Source organism: Rhagoletis pomonella, unplaced genomic scaffold (genome assembly GCF_013731165.1).
Source record: "Rhagoletis pomonella isolate Grant_MI unplaced genomic scaffold, Rhpom_1.0 Rhpom_scaffold_00003, whole genome shotgun sequence".
Taxonomy (NCBI): domain Eukaryota; kingdom Metazoa; phylum Arthropoda; class Insecta; order Diptera; family Tephritidae; genus Rhagoletis; species Rhagoletis pomonella.
The window spans coordinates 91,865,763-91,888,600 of record NW_023458557.1 but is presented as its reverse complement, the minus strand read 5'-3'; the positions used below and the strand labels follow the sequence as shown (position 1 = coordinate 91,888,600).

General features: G+C 33.4%; 2 protein-coding genes across 6 annotated transcripts in view; one reads left to right on the top strand and one right to left on the bottom strand.

Moving 5' to 3' along the window:
* LOC118735789 overlaps positions 1-22,838 on the top strand; it is a 23,284-nt gene extending 446 nt beyond the window's left edge. The window contains exons 1-5 of one of the 5 annotated variants that reach the window (XM_036465754.1): positions 2,341-2,355; positions 2,460-2,654; positions 21,482-21,689; positions 21,752-21,944; positions 22,428-22,762. In XM_036465754.1, the coding sequence (XP_036321647.1) occupies positions 21,555-21,689; positions 21,752-21,944; positions 22,428-22,717 (618 nt within the window). In that variant the 5' untranslated portion in view covers positions 2,341-2,355; positions 2,460-2,654; positions 21,482-21,554 and the 3' untranslated portion in view covers positions 22,718-22,762. Of the gene's footprint in view, positions 1-2,340; positions 2,356-2,459; positions 2,655-3,593; positions 3,717-12,076; positions 12,319-20,648; positions 21,690-21,751; positions 21,945-22,427 lie in introns of those variants that run through there. The other 4 variants (XM_036465755.1, XM_036465752.1, XM_036465753.1 and 1 more) reach the window with 4 other exon arrangements.
* LOC118735791 lies at positions 14,059-18,508 on the bottom strand. Its single transcript, XM_036465757.1, has 3 exons — positions 17,126-18,508; positions 14,767-14,959; positions 14,059-14,701 (listed from the first exon to the last, which is right to left on the bottom strand). Exons 1-3 carry the CDS (start codon positions 17,309-17,311, stop codon positions 14,403-14,405), a joined length of 678 nt encoding a protein of 225 aa, XP_036321650.1. The 5' UTR covers positions 17,312-18,508; the 3' UTR covers positions 14,059-14,402.

Below are 22,838 nucleotides of genomic sequence, written 5' to 3'. Positions count from 1 at the left end.
TAATACTTACTCAATATAAAATAAATCATATTACGGGGTCTAACATAAGATACGTTTACGTAAAAAAAAATTGTGGTTACTGTGTAACCCTTAATTTCATTTAAGAAGCCTAAAAATCATTTGCATACTTATGTTATACGGTTGACAAACGGGCTCGTTTATTTGCATTAACAGCCTTTATTTGCTTTAACTCATGCATTTTCCTTTTTCAAATGCGCTTAAGCAGCCAAACAAATGCACGAAATTTTTGCGAATTAACTTGGATCAGGGGAATTTTCGATGACAACACTTGTAAAAACTTTTGTACAAGTATGCAAACAAAGCAGGCGAGTTTCGCGTCCGCGGTAGCCGAGTCGTGAAAGTTGTGGCTACAAGCCTGCAACTAACTGCCAGATTCGATCCTCGGTTGGAGGGAAAGGGAAAAAATTTTTTGTTTTTATTATTTATTTTATTTGTTTTATTTTATTTCATTTAAATTTTTAATTTTACTTTATTTTATTTTAATTTGATTTATTTTATATAACATTTAATATTTTACTATTAGTTAATTTAAGTTTTTAGAGTTGAATTTTATTAAAAAGTCAGAACAACTAAAAGCAACGTAAAAAAATATATAACTTATAAAAAAAGAATGAAAACGAAATAAATGAAAATTCTAATGGCTGTAGGACTCGATTATATGTATAAAAAGCTTTGCCGTCTGTCACAGCTTTTAGTGTAAAGGAGCTTGGTGAAATGTTTACTAATACCTAGTGTCTCAACGAATATTCGTTAATCAAACATATCCGATTAGGTTATCGAAAAGAGTGAGAAGCACTCGAGCCAGCTCGGCCAGAATTGGAGAAGATTTCTCTAAGCTTTTCGATACTAAACGATATTTCTTTAAAATGTGATTTATTTAATCAGACGAGAGAGAAGATAAATCAGGGCTGTGAGTGAAATCTACGAAAATGCTATCACTGATCGCGATTATGTTGCATTCAGATAGGCTTGGGTAAAAAATATCGATATATCAAAATGTCGATATTTTTTCAGAAATTAATGAATAGATGTGTCGATAGTTTTTAATGACGATAGATATTCGATATTTATTTCCGAGTATCAAATTAATATTATTTTGAGATCTCTGTGAGCTTAATTTTATTCGTTTGAACGTATCTTTATAGTTTATGAGCGCAACCAAAAACAAAATCCCTTCTTGGCTCTTTCAAAGAAGCTACTTTAGAGATATGTAAGTGAAGCAAATTATGTTACGTCAAACTTAGCAACTCCTGTTTCCAATTTACTTCCCGAAGTAATGGATCAATCAACCCCTAGACCAATTCAGGAGAAACTCTTAAAGAAATGGGATCCTTTCGAAAAAATACTTTTCTCTCAGTAGCTACAATGTTAGATCCCCGGTTCAAGCGTCTCCACTTTACCTCTACAATTGTCGTATCATATTCTATATGTTGAGGACAACGTTCTCCAGATTTAAGGCTTTAAGGATTAAGGTTCAGGCAGCATCAGCGGCTAGTTAGTCATCTATCTGGAGTAGACATGAAAAATTCATAACCAAAAAATGTTTGCCTTACATGGCGCAAAATTTGTTTGATGTTACACTTAATCCTGAAAAAGGGCACCTTCTTGCCTCTTGTCCTTGTCCAGCTCAAGCACTTTAAAATATTGTCGTTTTAAGCCACTTTCTGATGTTTAGCGCAACCTTCTCCCCTAGCGAGGCTTCAAAGGGCAGAGAATGTGCCTTTTTTGCTTTACAAGAGTGTGTATAGCTCCGTTTGCTTTTATTTTAGAATCGAACACGAAAAGAGAAAAATGTTGTCAAAAGGCAACATTTTTTGGTAGAAACGAAAACACCATTGGATAGTAGACAATTTCGCATTAAAGATATCTCTCAAGGACCGAAAACCACACTCTATTGCTTGGTGCAGAATAGTGGAAGATCACATCACCTGATGAGGCGATCGAGAGAAAGATTCTAGCGAAAGAACTTTGCACATTTATGGCGAGGTGCGCACACGAGACGATTGAATGCTGGCACGCAATTTTTAAAAGCAAATTAGGTTTTTAATTCCATCAAATTGTGGCATACCCTAATCAACTGGAACGACGATGTAATTGAGTTGACTGTAAATATAGTATATATACATATAGCGCTTATATAGTATAGGTATGTATATGTGCTTAATTAATTGCACGATCTATAGGAGAATTTATTTACTACAGACAACCTGTTGCAATATGAGCATTCGAAAACTTGGAAATCACTGGCTTTTAAAGTCTGCCAATTCGCACCTAGTAGAGGCGAGTAAACTGGCTAAAACGGTTTACTCAAGTATATTGTTCACACATTCATAGGTACATAAAGCTAAATATTTAAACTTCGTAGATTTTGCACTAAGCACCATTTTACCTTTGTCAATTAAATTTTAACCATTCGATTTATTACTGTATTTACTAAGTCTTCGGTAACTCCACCGGAGCTAAACTGGATTTAGCAGGACATTGGATGGCAGCGCCCACGGACACTCTTGTATACTAAATAAATGTTTCTTCATTCCGAACAGCACAGACCGTTGCGCTTCGATATCGCTTCCGGAAAGCAATTCTAGCACAAGAATCCCAAGCAGGGAGAAGTGGAACGAATATACGTTAAGGTAGGAGGGGACGTGAAAATCTCTTTTAGGCTACTAGACTACTGCAGCGTACTCCAAGCTAAAGTTCCATCTATAATGGAGGCTGCTTGGAACTGAAATGATGAGAAGAGACATATTCAATTTTAGTGATAGCCAGGCTACAATCAAAGCTTTGAGCTCTTTCAAGTTTTACTCAAACATTGCGCTGGACTGTTGCCTATCTCAACAGAAGATGGCCAAGCAGAAAAGACTTCACCTCACTCGGCTCCCTGGTCATAGGAACGTAGAGGGAAATTGCATAGCAGATGAACTTGCAAGGCAAGGCACGACCAAGCGGATTCTTTCTGGTAAAGAACGCATTGATATGCCATATGCCACTTGCAAGCTGCTACTTAGTGGATTTTTATACAAAAAAGCTGTAGAAAGATGGAGTCAAATTAGTACTTGTGGAATTTCCAAACCTAAATGGGATCGGAGTGGTCACGAGTGGTATACTCTCTTAGAAGAGAAAATATATCTAGACCGTTCCTGGCCCTTAGGGAGGTTTCAAATACCAACGCAAGATAACTGATGAGGTTCATCAGCGACACGAAGTTGTTCAACAAAGAGGATAATTGCACGGTGGGCCTTCTATCGATGGCCTAAGCGTACCGTTAAAGCGGGAGCGACTTTTACCTACCTACCTACCTAATTTTTATCAAAAAAAAAAAAAAACAACAGACCTTAAAGTTTTTATGAAAACTTTGAATTTCAGAATTTCAGAATTTGATTGAAAAACGCGCTATTTCAGAATTTTATTGAAAAACACCCTACTTCAGAACGCCCTATCTCAGCTGCTGTTTCGAAACCGCCCTATGTCACCTTATTTTCAATGTATCTTCGTTTGAGATAGCGCGTTTTTGAACCAAATTCTGAGATAGGGTGTTTTTCAATAAAATTCTGAAATAGCGCGTTTTTCAATCAAATTCTGAAGTAGGGCATTCTTGAAAAGTTTTTTGAGATAGGGCGTTTTTGAACTGGCTGCCGAGATTCGTTTCTGAGGTCAAAACGCTACCACAAGAAGCGATCCAGATGTTCTTCTAGGTATGTATTTATATCAAATTTTAGTATACTTATATGTACATATGTATGTACTTAAGTAAACATTTAGCTTATATTGTCGGCCTCTAACCAATGTTTTTGTTTGTCTACATTTTAAGTATCACACTACAAATAAGATATCAACTAAATAACGCATATTTAGGATTAGTTCAATTCTTATTTTTTCTGCCAGTTGAGTAATCGAAGTTAACCATAAATTGTTGGCAGACTAGCAGACGTGCATACCTGGCGCACGTATTTGCGATAAGATAGCCATTACCATTGTTACTTAAACGCCGATAATTACTGGAATTGAGTTGTTAAATGTAAGATATAGCATTTCAATAACGATTACTAAGTACTTATGTATTATTATTAGTGCGAACATGGAGAGGTACAGCGGAAAAAATTCATTCATTTTACTAATCAAGCTATACAATTTTTATAATACTATAAAAGTGAGTATGCTACTGATAACTGAGTTTTGGCAAGGCCGATATTTATAGACCAGCATATTTGGAAACAAAAAAAAAACAGTTATTAATCATCAGGGAATGGATTTTTTGGATCTAACAACGTTTAAAATAGGCAAAATAAAATAACGAAATAGGCTAGAAAAGGCAAAATGAAACAGCCAAATAGGCAGGACAAGGCACCAGAAACCGCAAAAAAGGCAAAAGAAGGCACTAAAAATGAGAAAACCCGAAACATAATCCAAAAATACATTTATTTTAGAAATGTTTATTTTACAAGTAAAAAGTGAAAAACTATGAACTACATAGTTTCATTATATGAAAAATGTGTATGTACTTTGAATCTTTGACTATTTTCTCCTTTCGAGTTTTGAACTCACAAAACTTTTGTCGCAATAGTTGTAGTAACATTGTACCGCAAGCTGCATTTTAAAAGCATTTTCATTCGATTATCGCGAAGAAAAGCCTTGATATTACTAAACGTGCGCTCGACGTGAGTTGATACCAGTGGTGCCCAATTTAAATTCTGTCAGACAGTTAGATGCTTCACAAGGTGTCGTAAGTGTCGTATTGTTGTATGTCGTAAAGTTTTTAATGGCTAAATAAATGTTTAGAAGACTTGAAAGCGCAACCAACTATTTTTTTTTAACGGTGTGAAATTTCATAACGATTTCGTACGATTTTTATGTTAGCTTGCGAATCCGTTAAACATAGTTTTAGGCGTTTAAAGTTTACGACACACAACAACACGACAGCATACAACACCTTGTGAACTTGTGAAGTGTCAATCGCTAAAAAACATATAAATATATATTTTACGAATTTAGCAGCTCGAACAATGTGATTTGAAAAATAAAATATTCGTTAACTAACAGCTTTTATAAGTTATATTAAAAAGGCTGTAACTGTACTTGAAAGCATGCACTGGGTCAAATATGATGGGAGCCGCTGGGTCTATGTATGTACTTCACATATCGCACACCGTCTTCAAAAAAAATAAAAATTTGGCATTTTTAAAATTATGCGCTAAAAACGTACACAGAGCTTTTATTTACCTTTCAGCAAAAGCTGGAGCAAATTTTTGTTATACATATATTATTATGTTGAGTTGTGACTCTTTTGAAGACGGTGTGCGATACGTGCATTAGGGTGATCCAAAATAACTAACGAAACTAATTTATGGCCTTAAAAGGATGTTTTTACTGAGAAGAAAATTCTCGCATTTTAAAAAATTTGTATTCCAATTTTAGAAGGTGTCGGTGGGCATTTGAAATTTTCCATGTAAATAAAATGTAAAAAAAATTTGTTTTCATTAAAAATGTTATAACTATTGAACCGTTTGAGATAAAAAATTTGTCTGGGCATATTCTCGTAGGGCATTAAATTCTCTAATGACCCTGTAGTTGGTTTTTTTAGAGATGATTAAGAGTATTAAATAAGCTAACGATATTGCTAATCGAGGTATAGCATTGATACAAAATTATAATCGAACTTTGACGAAAGAAGAAGAACAAAAACAATTTCTTTTGCAAGTATGTAGTGCAATTACATCGCTAGCAATATCCATGTTGCAATAAACTGAATTTTATTAATAATTTAAAAGAATATTAATGTTTACAAATGCAATAAAAAATAAATAAAAGGATTAAAACTCTCTTCTCTGACAAATCTAGTTTATAATATAAATATTAACATTTATAATCATAATTATTAATAATTAAATGTTAACTAACATATTGTACACATTTTGTATCATTTTAGTGTAACTTTTTTCCATTTGCATGAATATTTTCAATCATAAAGCTCCAGAGCTGCATATTTCTGCTTTTTTCGACTTTCACAGCCCGTAAGTATATAGTACAAAACAATCAAATTTAGAGTCGATCTTTGGAGAATTTAATGCCCTTCAAGAATATGCCAAGAAAAAAATTGTGTCTCAAACGGTTCAGTAGTTATAACATTTTTAATGACAAAAAATTTTTTTACATTTTATTTACATTTCACCTATTTACGTTTCACCTAAATTGCAAACATTTTAATTAGAATCTAAAAAAATTTATTTTAGTATAATAAAGTGCAAGATTGAAGTTGCTAAAAATTGTGCTGAGTTTTGGAATTTTTTTTTCCTTGACAGTGTAAAGCAGTTCCTTCCATATTAAGATATTTTTTTGAATTTTAAGGGATTTCTGCAACCTTGCGGAGTGCTGCCAGCTTTTCTTTTTATCACATCACGATGTAGCGACCAAATGTGGCACGTTCCAGAAACCGCTACTTGGGATATAACCACGTTTCCTATCGATAAATTGAACATAGAGAAAATTTACTATTTTACAGTTTATTTTATCCTCCCATTCTGCCTGTTGTTAGTTTTTAGTGTTGGACAATTTTTGCTCTTAAAATTAAGAAAATTATGTCGTGGAAAAATAAAACTGCTCAAAAACGCGAATATGTGGTAGATTTCAGACCTTGTGTGGTAGATGGTCAAAAAAGTGGCAGATCTACCACAATGTGGTAGTAGTCCGATCACTGTTCGACACTTTTTATAATTGAATATAAATTTTTCCAAATGGGAAAATTTTCTTCGCAATAAGTAGGTCATTTTAAGGCCATAAATTTGTTAGATTAGTTATTTTTGAATTACCCGAATGTGCATGCAGACATACATACATATGTGCCTATTACGAATAGTATCCATGCATATTAGGTTTGTCCTAAAAATATCAACATCTACATTTTCCAACTGACACCCTTTTATTTTTTTCTGCGTATAAAATAACGGCATCTGTGAAAATCTAAAAACTTGTAAACCAAGATTTGAAAACAATTCAGGTCCACTTGCAGAACATAAAGAGTTAGCTCAGAGTTAAATTGTTATATTCCTAAACCAGACAATGTCTTGCAGCATTGAAAACTGGCCCAGAGTTAAGTAACCCGAGGGATTTCTAAATTAAGTAACTAGTACTTATTTTTTCTTGTTACTGACAGAATTGACATACATATCGTCGTATAAAGTACAAAACCGCGTAACTGACATTGGCTGCCAAAAATTGGATTTACTCACACAAGCTCTTGGCTCAATCCTTATCCATTTGTGCTGAAATATACTAGCCAGAAATGTGACTGCTTTGTAAAAAAAGAGAACCATTTTGAAATATGAGTGTTTTTACGCTCTAGAAAGTAATTTCTACAACTTCACATACGCGGTTTTGCATTTTGCTGATACGCGGTTTTGCACTGTAACCTTCGAAAATTACTGGGCTAAATATTTAACGATTTAACTCTAATTTTATTCCTAACCATTCATTGTGCAAGCCAATTTATCAATTTAACCGGTAAAATTCGAGTTAAATAGATAACCTTCTGTTCTGAAAGTGGGCCTAAGTTTAAATTTTAAATATTATTGAAAATAATTCATGTAAATTGATTCATTGCCAAATGGATTCATCATGCTCCAAAGACTACCGTTTGTTTAAGTTTTTTCGAAATACATTTTTTTAATTTTTCCTAACTTTTACATATAACAGTGGTTTACAAATAATAATGTTGCTTGATACATACATGCATACATAAATGCTCAGAATGAATAGAGAAGTCGATTAATCCATGTATGTCTGTCCGTCCGTCCGTGTACACGATAACTCGAGCAAAAATTGCGATATCTCAACGAAATTTGGTATGTAGATTTCCATTTATCCAAGGTAGGTTGATATCGAAAATGGACGAAATCGGAATGTAACCACGCCCACTTCCCATATAATAGTATTTTCGAAAAATGCAAGAACTGTGATATTTCAGTTAACATTGGATGCAAATTGTTGAAAATTAGTATGTGAAGTAGAATTGTGGTAAAAAATAACATTACATGTTATGAAATTTTTGAAAAATGGGCGTGATCCCGCCCACTTATGATGAAAAGCTTTATCTCAGTGGCCGCTTCACCAATACTTACCAAACTTGGTACGAGCCTTGCCTAAGGTCTAGCCATGAAAACTGAGGAAAATCTTTGAAATCGGGCTATAACCACGCCCACCTACCATATAACGGTCATTTACAGAAACACGAAAACTGCCATAAATCAGCAACTACTAAGGCTAATTCACTTAAAATCGATGATTGCAATCACCACTTAGCAGAAAATTAGATTATTATACATTTTTGGAAAATGGGCGTGGCGCCGCCCACTTATGACCACAAATATGTAACTCGGTACACTTAATAACCTTGGTACGGAAAAGTAATTCGTGAAAAATTATTTAAATTATTTTTGTGTGTTTTTGGAGTCTGATTTCATTTATACTATTTAACTAAAGTGGCAAGTCCAATCAGTATCGTTGGAACCAATTCAAATACGCGTCAAACAACATACCACTTGGTTTGATAGGACCGAAACTTCTGAGTTATATGTCATATGCTGGTCCCAGCTAAAATTCTGTCGAATTTTAGCGATTTAAAAAATTTAAATTTCTTCAAAACCTGGTAGCGACCCCTAAAAATTATATTACAATTTTAAAATTGTCGTGGTTGTCTTTATTCTGCACGTAGAACAAAATAAAGGGGTGCCCCATACAAAATGTAGATTATGACATTTTTAAGGACCACCCTAATGCATATGTATGTACATATGTAGATATGCGCATTTACCTACATATTTACGCGTAACTCACTTTCAATTATTTTGCAACATACACCTGCTAAGGCATATTGGCATTGACTGAGTTATTATCTATTACTTTTTGTGGGCTCTTAGTTTTTATTTTTGCGATAATTAGCTAAATTATATTTACTTTTTTTTGCTAAATATTCAGACTAGTTATTTTATTGTTAAAGTTACATACATACATACGAATAATGATAGAAATTATGGAATGAATGTGGATATGAGCTATTGGCAATTTTTTTGAAAGTAATCCATCATAATCGTTGATGAAAGCAATGAATGATCGAAACAATAGATATAGTCGATATCAGGTGTGAAATCGTAAATTCTATCGATTGTCAAGGCTTAGGAAACCGCATTTTTACATACACATGGAATAGTCCTAATCGGATATCTTACAAGGATACTAATAAAACGATAACAGAGGCATTTTAGGCCCTGGTATTAAGTCGATTGAACTTTACGAGAACGTGGTCTCAATGGATTAATAAAGAAAAGCTCCTTCATCAAAACAATGTGGCAAAAATGCGATTGTTAATCAAAGGAAAAAAAAAAATATTTATGAGACATATAATTTTGCGGGTGTCCAAGGCGAATTTATATAAGGTGGTGTTACCAGCTCAGCTGATTTTGTGTATGTGTTTCGCCGCGCGGCTTCTGATATCAAATTGAAAAATTTTGTTTGAATTTCTACACACACACTTACAGATTTTGACAGTTTATGCCACCAAAGCAAGAACAAAATACATGTCAGTTTTTGTTTTTGTACTCCTGCTATCACCTTATATTAATTCGCCTTGCGGGTGTCATAATAAATTTTGATTCTCCATCACAAAAATAAGTGCAAACTTGCTTAGATTGTGTTTTTTTTCTTATTTTTAAAGATACACATACATACAGTGACTCAAACAAGTAATCATTAGCAAGTAATCACGTGTTGCTGCTGCATTTTTTTTTTATATTCGTAATGTTTTTCGAGCTAAATTTTGTTTGTTATTTTTCTATAAAAATACTACTTTATATTTAAATAACAGTTTCAAACTTTATCAAAATTTTAGAAAATTCAACAAATTTTCATCAAAATTTCAACTTTTTAATCTGAATCTTTAATTTAAAACCTTTTTGGATAGGCAGTTTTATAGCCGATACAATTTTTGTCCAAAGTGAAATTACAAAAACCGGCTTTGATTTTTTGAAATTTTGTTGCGAAAGGTCTCCCGCATTTTATTTCATAAGAAATTCATGCTTTTATGGAAAAAAAGTGCAAAAATCCGTCAACAAAGAAAATCTAAAAAATCAACGGGTTTTTTTAGCCGTTTGAAACTTCCACTTCATTAGACTAAAATTGTATGGGTTATAAAACTGCATACCCAAAAATGTTCAAAACAGTCAGATTTAAGTTTGCTGAATTTTCTTAAATTTTTTATAAAGTTTGAAACTGTGATTTATTTTATTTTGGTTTAAGCTTGGACAATATTTTTATAGAAAAATAACAAAAAAAATTAACTCGAAAAACATTATGGATATTTAAAAAACAAGCGCCACGTAGTCACTTGTTTGCGTCACTGTATGTATGTACATAACGCACGCCGTCTTCAAAAGAGTCACAACTCAAAATTTGGCATTTTTGAAATTATGCGCTAAAAATGTACACAGAGCTTTTATTTACCTTTCAGCAAAAATTTTTTTGTTATAATTTGTTAAAAAAAAAAACCTGAAGTAAAGTCGCCCTTGCCCATATGATTAGCATGTGCTACGAATTAGTTTTTCGCATTTTGTGACTGTTTAGCTGAGGGAGAGCGGGAGACCAGGTTTAAGGGTGACCATATATGTTAATTGGGGGACTCCATTGGAGGAGTCGTGCTCTAGCTGCCGTAGGCTGCTGTGCAATGAGCTGGGATTTATTTGGGGGGACTCCATTGGAGGAGTCATGCTCTAGCTGCCGTAGGCTGCTGTGGAAATGAGCTGGGGCGACTCCACTGGAGGAGTCATGCTCTAGCTGCCGTAGGCTGCCGTGGAAATGAGCTGGGGCGACTCCCTTGGAGGAGTCATGCTCTAGCTGCCGTAGGCTGCTGTGCAATGAGCAGGGACGACTCCACTGGAGGAGTCATGCTCTAGCTGCCGTAGGCTGCTGTGGAAATGAGCTGGGGCGACTCCACTGGAGGAGTCATGCTCTAGCTGCCGTAGGCTGCTGTGCAATGAGCAGGGATTTATTTGAGGATGCATTCATGCAGAGCCCCAGTGTGGCTTGTAAGCCGGAGCTTACTACCATACCAAAAAGTACTCCGGGAGTGGAGTGGGAGCGATGCTCAAAGCACCGCGTGATAGCCAAGCTAGTTAAGCGTTGACCATCATGATGAGCCAAGCTGGTTTAGCGTTGACCATCGTGATGAGCCAAGCTGGTTTAGCGTTGACCATGCTGAAAATGCCAGCGACTTATCACTTCACTAAGTTCAGCGGAGAGATATTTGAGAATTGCATAAAAAATGCATACCCAATTAAGAACGAGCGAAATACTTTTAAACACAAGTGCGTGTGTGTGTTCGCTGCACTTGGTTTATGCGGGAATGCAATATAAATGCGTGTGGGTGTTCGCTGTTCTTTGTTTATGCGGGAAATGCATAAGTCGCTTAAACAGTGACGAACGTATTATTTTGAGTTGTGACTCTTTTGAAGACGGTGTGCGGTATCTTATTGGTTTGGGAATGCTGCTGAAGTGAAAGTTCTAGTTTTGCCGTAAATAGCTTTAGAACATACTTTTTCCTAAGCGATTTGATAATTTTTTTTTATCACTTGCTATTGTTTATCTCAGCACTTTAGTATAACATGAAATACTCTTTATTTATAGAACCCACCACGAAGGTAAATATTTGAACGTTTACCCTTGACAGTCATACTCATACACAGATTGTGCCTATTAAAAATAGTATTACCTATTTTATGTAAAGCACGTGAAAGTTGCCGGTCCGCCGTGCTAAAAGAAAATAAAAGCAGATAAGTGTAAAATGTTCCGATTGTGTTTATTTGTCGAATGCTTTGGCTTAATCATCAAAATATGTAGCTGGGGGCTTTACCAATCGTACGCCACAAGCGGCATTGCTGACGTCATTTCAAAGCTTAAAGCAGTTCTTAGGAAATGTATCAAGATTTATTGCGGCATATGATCTGCAAAATCAGATAATCGGTTTTTACATAACATGAATTTGAAATGAATTGCGCTGAACGCCAACTTGAGTCAGTTGCGCTTCAAACTCAATAAGAGGAAGTTGTGAGTGTGCGCCAAAGCGGATAGAAAGAAACTGATACATTATTTGGCGGCATTTCTTGGCGCGACAGCATCTCATAGTAGAATTTAATTTAGTTAAAAGATGCTAAAGGCAAATTAAAACTACAATTTAACAAAACAAAGTACATATGGTTACAAAGATATAATTACTTTCGGAATAAAGTAACACACTTCACAAATCTCCCTGTGGTAAGACAAATTTAAGCGTTGATTTTGTTTGTGCAAAAAAAAAAATATACCAAATTCGCTTGTTAAAAAGTGAACGTGCGGTGATCGTGAGTTTCAAAGGCTTGCACATACATACATACAGACATATGTATTTGAATGTACATATCTATGCACGTTTAAGTGTACGTTGTAAAGATAAATGAAAGTGCGATGATTAACTACCATGCCAGAATTCGAATTGAAAGTAGGTTGTGTTCCATGGACAATCATTAGAATTGTAGATTAGCTAAAAATATGCACAAATTCATGCACATATTTACATATGTACCCAACAGAACTTGAAGGGAAATCTTCTAAATTGGGGAATAAAAGTCGACGCCTTTCAACACACAGTCAAACAATGAACATATGCCACATAGATACATACACTAGACGACAAATGAAAGTGTACACCTTGTTCTAATATACATAAATTCACACTTTTTTTAATCAAAATTTGTTTGCATTAATTATTTACGAAAATATAGTTAATTCTATAGCACAAAGTTTCACGCTTTATATAAAGTTCACAAAAATTCTAAAAATGTCCATCAAAATTTTCACCGTTTTATTCGGAATTTCTGCAAAAGCAGTCTCCAAAAAAAAATATATATTCTCAATAATCAACGCGATTTTTTAGCCGGTTGAAACTTGCACTTCGCTAAAAATGAATGAGCTACAAAATTACATACCTGAAAATTTTTTAGAAATTCTGAATAAAAAGTTGAAAATTTTGACGAACTTTTTTTTTTAAATATGAAACTTTGATTTATATGGTTTATATTAGAGAATGAACTATATTTTCGTAAATAATTAATGCAAAAAATTGTTCATGAAAATAATTGTGAATATTAGTTATATTAGAACTTTCATTTGTCGCCTGGTGTATATGGTACATAAAAGAAAAGCTGCTCAAAGCTGAACATCCGCTGCAGGAAATGTTTCTAACTATAAGCTAAACTTAAGTTGATTAGGAAGGAGCTACAATTCACTTATTATCTGTATATCGATCGATAGACTCTATGTTGCCGTATTCCGATTGTAGAAAGCCGTATACGTGTTCGTCTCAGGTTTAAGAAGAATTGCCACCTGTTTATAAAGTTAAATCAAATTGAATTTATAGAACTGATCAAATATCGCAATGCGCGTTATCAAATGGCAAAGAGTTTAAGAGAGCTCATTAAAATAAATGAACGATTTTTTTCAGTCTCACCCCCTCAATCGGTAATACTACGGATAGATATACATAACATTTAAATGTTGGCCCCAATTGGAGACGACTAAGACGTGTCGCACAGGGGGCAAAGTTCAGATTCCTCTATAGGAACTCAAAAAATTAAAATCCTTTTTTTTTCATCTAATACATATGTATACATCCTGAGATAAAATTACTTGATGTAGGTGTTCTGTGTTGTTTTTATATTGGGCTATTGGTAAAAAAAAAAAGTGGGACAATTTTTTTTTTTTTTTGAATTCAAAAGATTGGTACAATACAGCGATGTTCTATTGAAAAAATTCAATAAATCAATTTTCGTGATTGGTATAGTGAAAAATATTTTGGGTGTTCAAGCAGTTGGGATACGATTTACACCAAATTTTAGCAAATACCCAATCGTGTGACACTGCCTTTAAACTTGTATTTATACGGATGTTGGTAAAGAACGAACTATAAAAAACTAACCGAAATTAAATAACAACAAAAATAATATTTTAAAACTTGTCAAAATTTGGTGCGACTATAATTTTTTCGACTACTGTACATAAGTTGGCTATGATTACTCGGCCGTGCATTCATAGTAGCAGTATTAGTAAATTAAAATTCCCTTTTATTACGACATTACAAAACTACTTTTTAACTATAAAATATTCACTTATCTACAAATCTTATGAATAAAATGTATGATATATAGTACAAATACATGCATTCATAGATAGATATGTATATAAATATACTTGAACTTGATAATGTACTCGTATTTACAAAAAAAAAATTACAACTAAAATACTTCACAACTACTTTGATCACTTACATTGATACCTGGCTTCTAAACTAGATAACGTCTAATTCAATCAGAATAACTTGAGATTTTCTGATAAAGTGCCTTAAGCGGGCCTATGGAAGTGAGTACTAGCGAGACAAGGGTCACCACTTGTAGTACATTGATAAATGACCATATAATACTTGAATGGAAGAATTCGTAACCGTAATATTGTGCAAGCAGCGCCGTTAAGAATGTACCAAATCCCACTAAATTGTGAAAACCTTTATTTAGTAAAGGACTTAGAATGCGACGTAAATAACTTGAAAAGAGGGCACTCAAGCCGGACAGCATGCTGATTAGACAGAGAATAAAAGCAGCGAAACCTGTAAAGTAAAAGAGTTGGTTAAATGCGAGATAAAGCTTATTTTCAAATTCCATAAACGCTTACCTAGTCTGTTGTGCAATTGATCCATATTTAGTTTTACTATAACTATCATAACAAGACAGCCGGCAACACCACAACCGCCGCCCAATGTGAGTAGTACCCAATGAATGGTAGTTTTAGTTTTGCGTTTAAAACCATTTGTTAATGGGTTAATACTATAATGACACATTATGCCTTCGGCCATGAGTAGAGAGAACTATAAAGGATATTCAATGAGCTTTAATTCAAAGAGTAGTAAGGCTGAAATGTGCTTGTTGTGGGCGAAAGGTATGGAAATTTGAGCTGATCATTAACTGTTTTTGGAATAACCTCCTTTTAATGCGTTACACATATGTACATGTGTACGTATGTATGTATTCCTAATATATAAGCTTAGTGCTTTTACTCAGTTTTAAGTTATGTTGAAAGTGCATTGTTGCAACTATAAGTCAACATACTTCAGATGGGCTGTCCTTATCACAGGACATTATTATTAATATTACAAGTAATTTTTAGCAAAAAAAAACCGACTTCAACTCTCATATAAAAGAAAAAAATATATATATATCTCATGATCCACTGCTCGGATCTTAACCAGATTAGTATGGGACCACCTCTGAGACACTACCTTTCCGATGCAAAAAGAATTATCGAAATCGGTTGGCATGGTCCAAAGTTATACGGTAACATACATAAAAAAAAAATAAAATAAAATATTCCGACGAACTGATAACCTCCTCCTTTTTCGGAAGTCGGTTAATAAATAGATGAAATGTCTACAGCAAGCCCCTTCTGATGGTCACATCATATGAAAAATGTAAAAAATGTAATTCCCGTGAGAGTGAGCGAGACTGACTTTCGTGACAGACAATTGGCAGTAAATGGGATAGATGGTCACATGAGTCATGATTAATCAGTCCCTATTTGTCAGAATTTTACAATTTTTTTCAGATTATCTCGCTAATTTATAAAAATGGAATCTTCAATAGAATGTGTATTTAATAATGATAAAAGAAGAGACAATATAAAGTGGTTTCTTTTGCAAAATTGGAGTACTTTAAGACCATCAGAAGGGGCTGGCTGTTGTAGACATTTCATCTATTTATAATATTAATAATGCCCGGTGATAAGGACAGCACATCTGAAGTATGTTGTTTTACAGTTGCAACAATGCAATTTCAACATAAGCTGACAATACTTTAAGACCATCAGAATTGGCAGGCAACCTTGAATTCATTTTATATGCACTGTAAATAAAATTCTATCAAAATTTCAAGTCATCTGAAGTATGATGACTTATAGGTGCAACAATGCAATTTCAACATGGGCTGGCATTACTCTACCACCATCAGAATTGGCAGGCAACGTCGAATTCATTTTATATACACTGTAAATAAAATTGTATCTAAATTTCAAGTCGTCTGAAGTATGTTGAGTATTCGGTTTTCATAGACATCTTTAATCGCTAAAAATGCATAATCAAGACCGCTGTTCAGCAGCCAGCCCTCCAGATCTCGATTTATATATTAACAAGCTAAGCTCGCAAAAAATTTCAATCGATCTGAAATATGATGAGAGTTTTTTTGTCATGAGCTCTCCGTCTATAAAATTTTCATAAAAATTTCAAACTTTTTAATCTGAATCTTTACATAATTTTTGTGTATGCAGTTTTATAGCCCATACAATTTTAGTGCAAGTTTCAAGCGGCTAAAAAATAGCGTTAACTTTTAATATTTTTTTTTTTAGAACAAGTGCAATTTACAAAAACTGGCTTTGATTTTTTTTTCGAATTTGGTTGCGAGCGGTCTCCCGCATTTTATTTTATAAGAAATTCATGCTTATATGGAAAAAAGTGCAAAAATTCGTCAGCAAAAAAAGCTATTAAAAATCAGTGCATTTTTTTTGACGCTTCAAACTTGTACTTCAGGAGACTAAATGATTAAATCTCCGAAACGAAAAAATGTGAATTATTTCTCTATATTATTGAAAGTACGATATTATTATCTTTTCTGGGTCTCTAAAGCCTAATATGAAACCAGTTATGATCATTAAATACTTTATGAATTCGCAAAATTCTCACTTTTTTGAGCAAAACCATCAAAATTTTTTGTCATGAAATTTTTAACTTTCGTAAAATCGCACACCGGGATGGTCCGTTTCAAAGAGGAGCATCTATTTGTGGTTGACTTTGAAAGCGAATATTGCCATAACGCAATTTCAGTTGTATAGATTTTGTTTAAAACAGCTTTAAAAAGGTAAATACATTAGTATGTAAATAAATGAGGTTTTTGTTTGAGTTTCTAAACCTTATCATTTAACACTCCGCACAATAAGCACATTTCTATAATATCCTTTTCCCAACTAGATTTCAGTATCAACTTACCCCAATGGTTACTAGGAAGGCATGCAATTCCATAGTACCCATGCCTTTGTAAATACATATCCAAAACATGTAAATCGTTACAAATCCAATACAGGCTTGATTTAAAACCCATATAAAAATCTCTATTCGCTGCAAAATATTTTCCCAAAGAGAACGTTCAGCAGATTTAGAATCCACAGCAGTCATTTTTGAATATCACTTTTTTACTTTTCACCGTTTCGTATCTTTATATTCACATAAAGAGTAAAACGTTTTCACTTTAAATTGTCTTTCAATGGACAACTCCAAACGGTGAATGTTTTATGGTAGAAAGTTAATTGATTTCTCAGCTCCTGCGTTAAAAATGATGGCTTTTAAATAATGTCTTATATTATTGTTTGCTCACGTACGCGATTTATTGTAGCCTCTGATTAAATCACAATAGATAATTAATACATATCATATACATATGTAAATATGTAGATATCATGTAGTTACATACATACGTACATATCTGCATTAATGTAGGCATTTAGATATGTTTATATTTAATATATTTGTTGCCATGCGTTGTTAGTGGTCAGGCGCTTATCAATTACTTTTTTTTAGATAAAATAAAAATTATTCACCTTATATACATACATACATACATACATACATACGTATTATATTCGTATGTATATAGTGCCGCAGGCCCCAAGTATTTTAGGAACATATGTACACAAATTTTAAACTGTGTAAATAAACAAATACCTGTCAACAAACAAATACAAAAGGTAAGCAATACACAAACATACATACCCAGCTAGCAACATAGTCAGAAATCTGTACGATTTTAGCCGATATCGGTCAGAGAAGCGTATGGAGACGTTGGCGGGAAGTCTAACCGACACAACGTGGGAAATTCTCACTTAATTGCCGACGATTCTGACGGATATCTAACAGATGTCTGACCAAATAATCATGGAAAAGAAGAATTATCAGACATGTATGCCCGAAATCGGACATAATTCGATCAGCCATATCGGATAAGGAAATAAATAAAATTATCCAGACATTTCGCCCAGAAATCTGTACGAAACCTGTAAGACTTGTCTAAATAGTCAACTTTTTATTCCGACTTGTCTGATATCAGAAATTGTCTGGCAAATGTGCTAGCTGGGTATGTACGAATGTACAATTGTGTGTACTCGTATTTTGACATACATATTAACAAATTGATTCCCAAATAAATCAATGATAAAGGTGAATACGCAGTGGTTGGTTTTGACAGAATTTTAAACGTTTGAAAACGATTTGATCCCACTGGAAATTCACGCTACATACAACATAGATGAGTTTTTACATAAACAAGAAATAAATCAGAGACGGAAAATAATCATTATTTTTTTTTTTTTAATCTGGGACGGAAAATAATCATTATTTTTTTTTTAATCTGGGACGGAAAATAATCATTATTTTTTTTTTTTAATTTAGCCAAAAAAATCAACAAGTCGTAATCATCGTAAAACAATTTTAACTCTACTCACGTACTTGTGTTCCTACATCCTAATGTAATTTACAATGATTTTTATTTTGCGAGTTTAACCAATAAATATTAAAAATAATAATTAATATTTGAGTTTTATTTTTTCGCTCAAAGGATATTATTATTGCTTAGTTTTTATTTTTTCGATTAAAAATAATGATTATCTTTTGATTTTGTATTTTTTTTTTTGCTCAAAAATAATAATTATTATTATTTTATTTTTTCAATTAAGAATAATGATTACTCAAAAAACTCAACAGCTATACCAGCGTGACTTCCGACCTATCCTTTCCAGAGGTAGGGACACCCTATTTAAAGGAATAAGTCCCAACATTTTTAGGTCAGAATTTCAGTTGGTTGCCGTATGACCTTTTAAATTTTATTTTTATAAATACCACAAGTTTACAAAAAAAAAGTTTCTGCATATTGAACCAAACCTCTATATCTCTATGTTATTCGACGCCCTGAATGCAAATCCGAGGCATGTTAGCCTCCATCACGTCAGGTTGGAGGTCATTTGAAGGTTAAGTAGGGACAGATATATTGCATAAACCAGAAAATTCAACACAATTCTTCTGAATTTGACCTTGGGTTGACCTGGGCATAATCTCTAAATGACCTTGAAGAATCAAGGTTGCCCCACATCCGGATTCAGCGGCACCAAAAACAAAAAAAAAAAAAAATTTTTTTACTGAATACATTTTTTGTCCTAGTTGACCCTAGTTGACGGTTTCCTGCATTTTATTTCATAAGAAATTCTCACCCCTATAGCGGGCGTCATGCTTAGAAATATGGAAAAAAGTGCAAAAATCCGTTAACTGAAAAAAATTCTCAAAAATCAACGGGATTTTTAAGCCGTTTGAAACAAGCACCTCAATCGACTAAAATTGAGTGGCCTAGAAAACTGCATACTTGAAAATTCTGAATAAAAAGTTGAAAATTTTGAGGAAATTTTTTTGAATTTTTATGAACTTTTTATAAAGTGAGAAAATTGTTCATGAAAATAATTGTTAAATTATACAAGGTGTACCCTTTCAGATATCGGCTAGTGTATGTCTCTATTGTTTCCTTTACGGCAGCTGATTTCGATATTTTCGAGTTTACTCGGATTCAGTGATAGCATTTTTTTTCGTATTCGTAGATTTTCTACGATGGATTCTGTGATGGCCCTGATTATAACAGGTCTGGGACTTAACTGTCAGAACTGAAGTTCATTTCAACTTTGCAATTCAATAGTCTTACAAACGATATACAGCGTAGATGGATTTTTTTTTAATCAGAATCTAATTTTTTTGAAAATTGCAAACAGAGGCTATTGCATATAAGCCGTCGATATAGTTTTGGATGCAAACGTTAGTAGCAATTCGGTTGAGTGATCGCATTTTTGTGATTTTAACAAAAATCGGACTACAATGGATTCAGTGATAACCCCAACAATCTCCGTCAAAAAAAAAAATAAATCTGAATAAATTATATAGCATTTCGTTGCCAGTTTCGAATATTTTCAAATATCACATCGAGTCAAGGCACATTAAACAGGTAGTATCAGTAGAGCAAAAACAACATTTGCGTGTATTTTGTTGTTGCTTCTGGTATCGAAAGTGTCAAAAACTGTTCTGAATTTTTTCTTCTAAATCAAAGCGTGCCATGTGAAATACAACAAATTATAAAAAATAAAAAATTGAAATTGGAAAAAATAAAAATTGATGCAACTTTCTTTCCTAGTAAATTTGTTTGCTTCTCGAAGCATTGATCCATCCTTTACAAGGGCCAGTAATCAGCGGTTGTGCTGCTGAGTTGGGCGAACGTTCCAAAAGCTGCTATTCAATCGCTTGTTTTGTATGGAAAAAGGTTTCACATGCAAATGGATTTTAACAATTCAGAATTTTTGTGAGAAAAAATTAAAAATATTTGACATTTTCGAGACCAAATAATTTGAAAATAAATCAAATCAGCTGCTCTACTGATACTACCTGTTCAATATACCTTGCATAGAGTTTTCTAAAAAAAAAAATTTCATACATACATATCGCTAGCTTAGAGTGAAAAGTTGATAAAGCCACGTTTTATGAAAACAAAAAAGCAATATTCCAAAGAATTTTGTAGTTCGCCCAATATGAAAAGGTCTATCAAACTGTAAAGACACTTTTAATAGGGTAAAAAATAAAAGATAAGGAACTCAATGAGCAATCAAAAGCCCATTGTATACGATAATGATGAATCATTCACCACGCGAGCTAACCAGCACTATAGACCGAATATAAAAGAAAGATAAACAAAAACTACATTTATCGCTCCTGCTTCGTAATGTGTAAAATATCTCATGGTAAAATTGTGTTAGTTTTTGCGTGAGGAGTTAATATTCGCAAATTGAAAACTTGAAACCTGTCTACGGAAAAATACAGTTTTTTGAGTTATGACAGTATTTTAGTAAATCAGCGATGTGTAATAGTCAACATCGGCCGCTCTTGCCAATGGTAAAATTGTCCACTAACACCAGAAAGATATCAGATTCGAATCCATGTCAGCGCCGTCTTAAAAAAAAAATAATTCTAGTCACGGAGAAATGGAGGTGTTCAAATCTTATTATAATTATTCATTCTATTTAATTGCGGGAAACTAAATAGAACATATATGCATAACCAGATGATAACTAAATAAACTTTGTTAGAAAGGAAGACCTTTTTATTTGCGACAACGACAAAACTGAACTCCAACGATATTAACTAAGTGTTAAATACTAAAAAGCTCATTATCAAGCATGTCTTATCTGTAGATAACTAATAGTTTGCCTCTATTGACAATATATGCAATCTTAATGCTACTTGTTGCCTTTTTTTTCCTTCTAGCGCCTTGAATTTAAACGTAGCGGAAACAAAACCCGTTGATCCTCAATAAAGTCACAAAAACCAACTGGGCGCAATGGTCATTAGCAGCTATACATGGAATCTTGCCAATCAATGTTTCATCTTGGCCATCACTGTTGTAATGTCGGTAAAATGCGCTGAAATGAAATTCAAAAAAACTGCCACACACGCTATTCTTTGTACGATCGGGGTGAGTATGAAAAGTTGAAAATATAAAAAAAATCTAACAATAAAAAAATATTTCACATGCAGTTTGTATTTCTTTCTGCGGAAGGCATGATGGTGCGTTCCCACAATAATTGGCTCACACGTTCATTACATCCGGATACAAAAGTCACTTTACACTTTTGGCTGCAGTTAATAGGTGGTTTATTGGGGGTAGCCGGCACATTGCAGAAATCACTGCCAAAGGAACACCATTTTCGAACGTGGCATGGAAAATTAGGTATGACAATAGAGGAAGCATATATATGTATGTATATACTCCTTTCGAGAGTTGCATATTGGAAAGACGTAAGCGAAATTTTTTTCAAAATTTTTTTTTGATGCAGAAATGTTACTGTTACTCCCAAAATTGAATTGAATTTCTAAAATTAAATTTTAGTATAATAAAATGTCTGAAAATTCGCGTTGATTTTTGCGAATTTTTTTTTTGCTGGCTGTCCGCATTGTTTTCATATAAAAAAAAAATCTAAACATTTTTTATATGGAAAAATAATCGTAATTAATAAAAAAAAACCTTTAGCATGTAAAACATTGCGAATATTTACAAAAAAGAGCGGTACGCTCAATTTCGGGAGTAACAGTACATAAATGCATTTCTGAATTAAAAATAACATTTTGAAAAAAATGTCGCATACGTCTTTTTGATGGTTAGGACTGGATATGATTTAAGAAAACGTAATCCTATTCATAAATTACTTTTTAGGCTTAGCTGCGTGCGTGTTTTTTGTCATAAACTGCCTTTCTGGCGCGTTGGGTCTATATTCCTGGGGTTACCGCCAGTATGCATCGTTACTAGTTAATGATTTCATTCACAATTTTCTAGGACTGTTAACATTCGTTACGGCCATGTTAGCGCAATATTCTGGATATTATACAGGTTTCTTTAACCGAAACCTAAAGGAACATGAAGCATTTTTTAAATACTTGACGGCCGCGATCTTGTTGCTGACTGCATGGGACCCATTGATGATATTTTTGGGAAAGCTCTTTTAGATGCATATATGTATATATAAGTATGTGATTAAATAATTAGGAAGCTAAAAAGTGATTGTACAAAGTACAAATTTAGAAATTGTGGAAATGAATTTAACAATAAATGTACAAGTATTTTTAA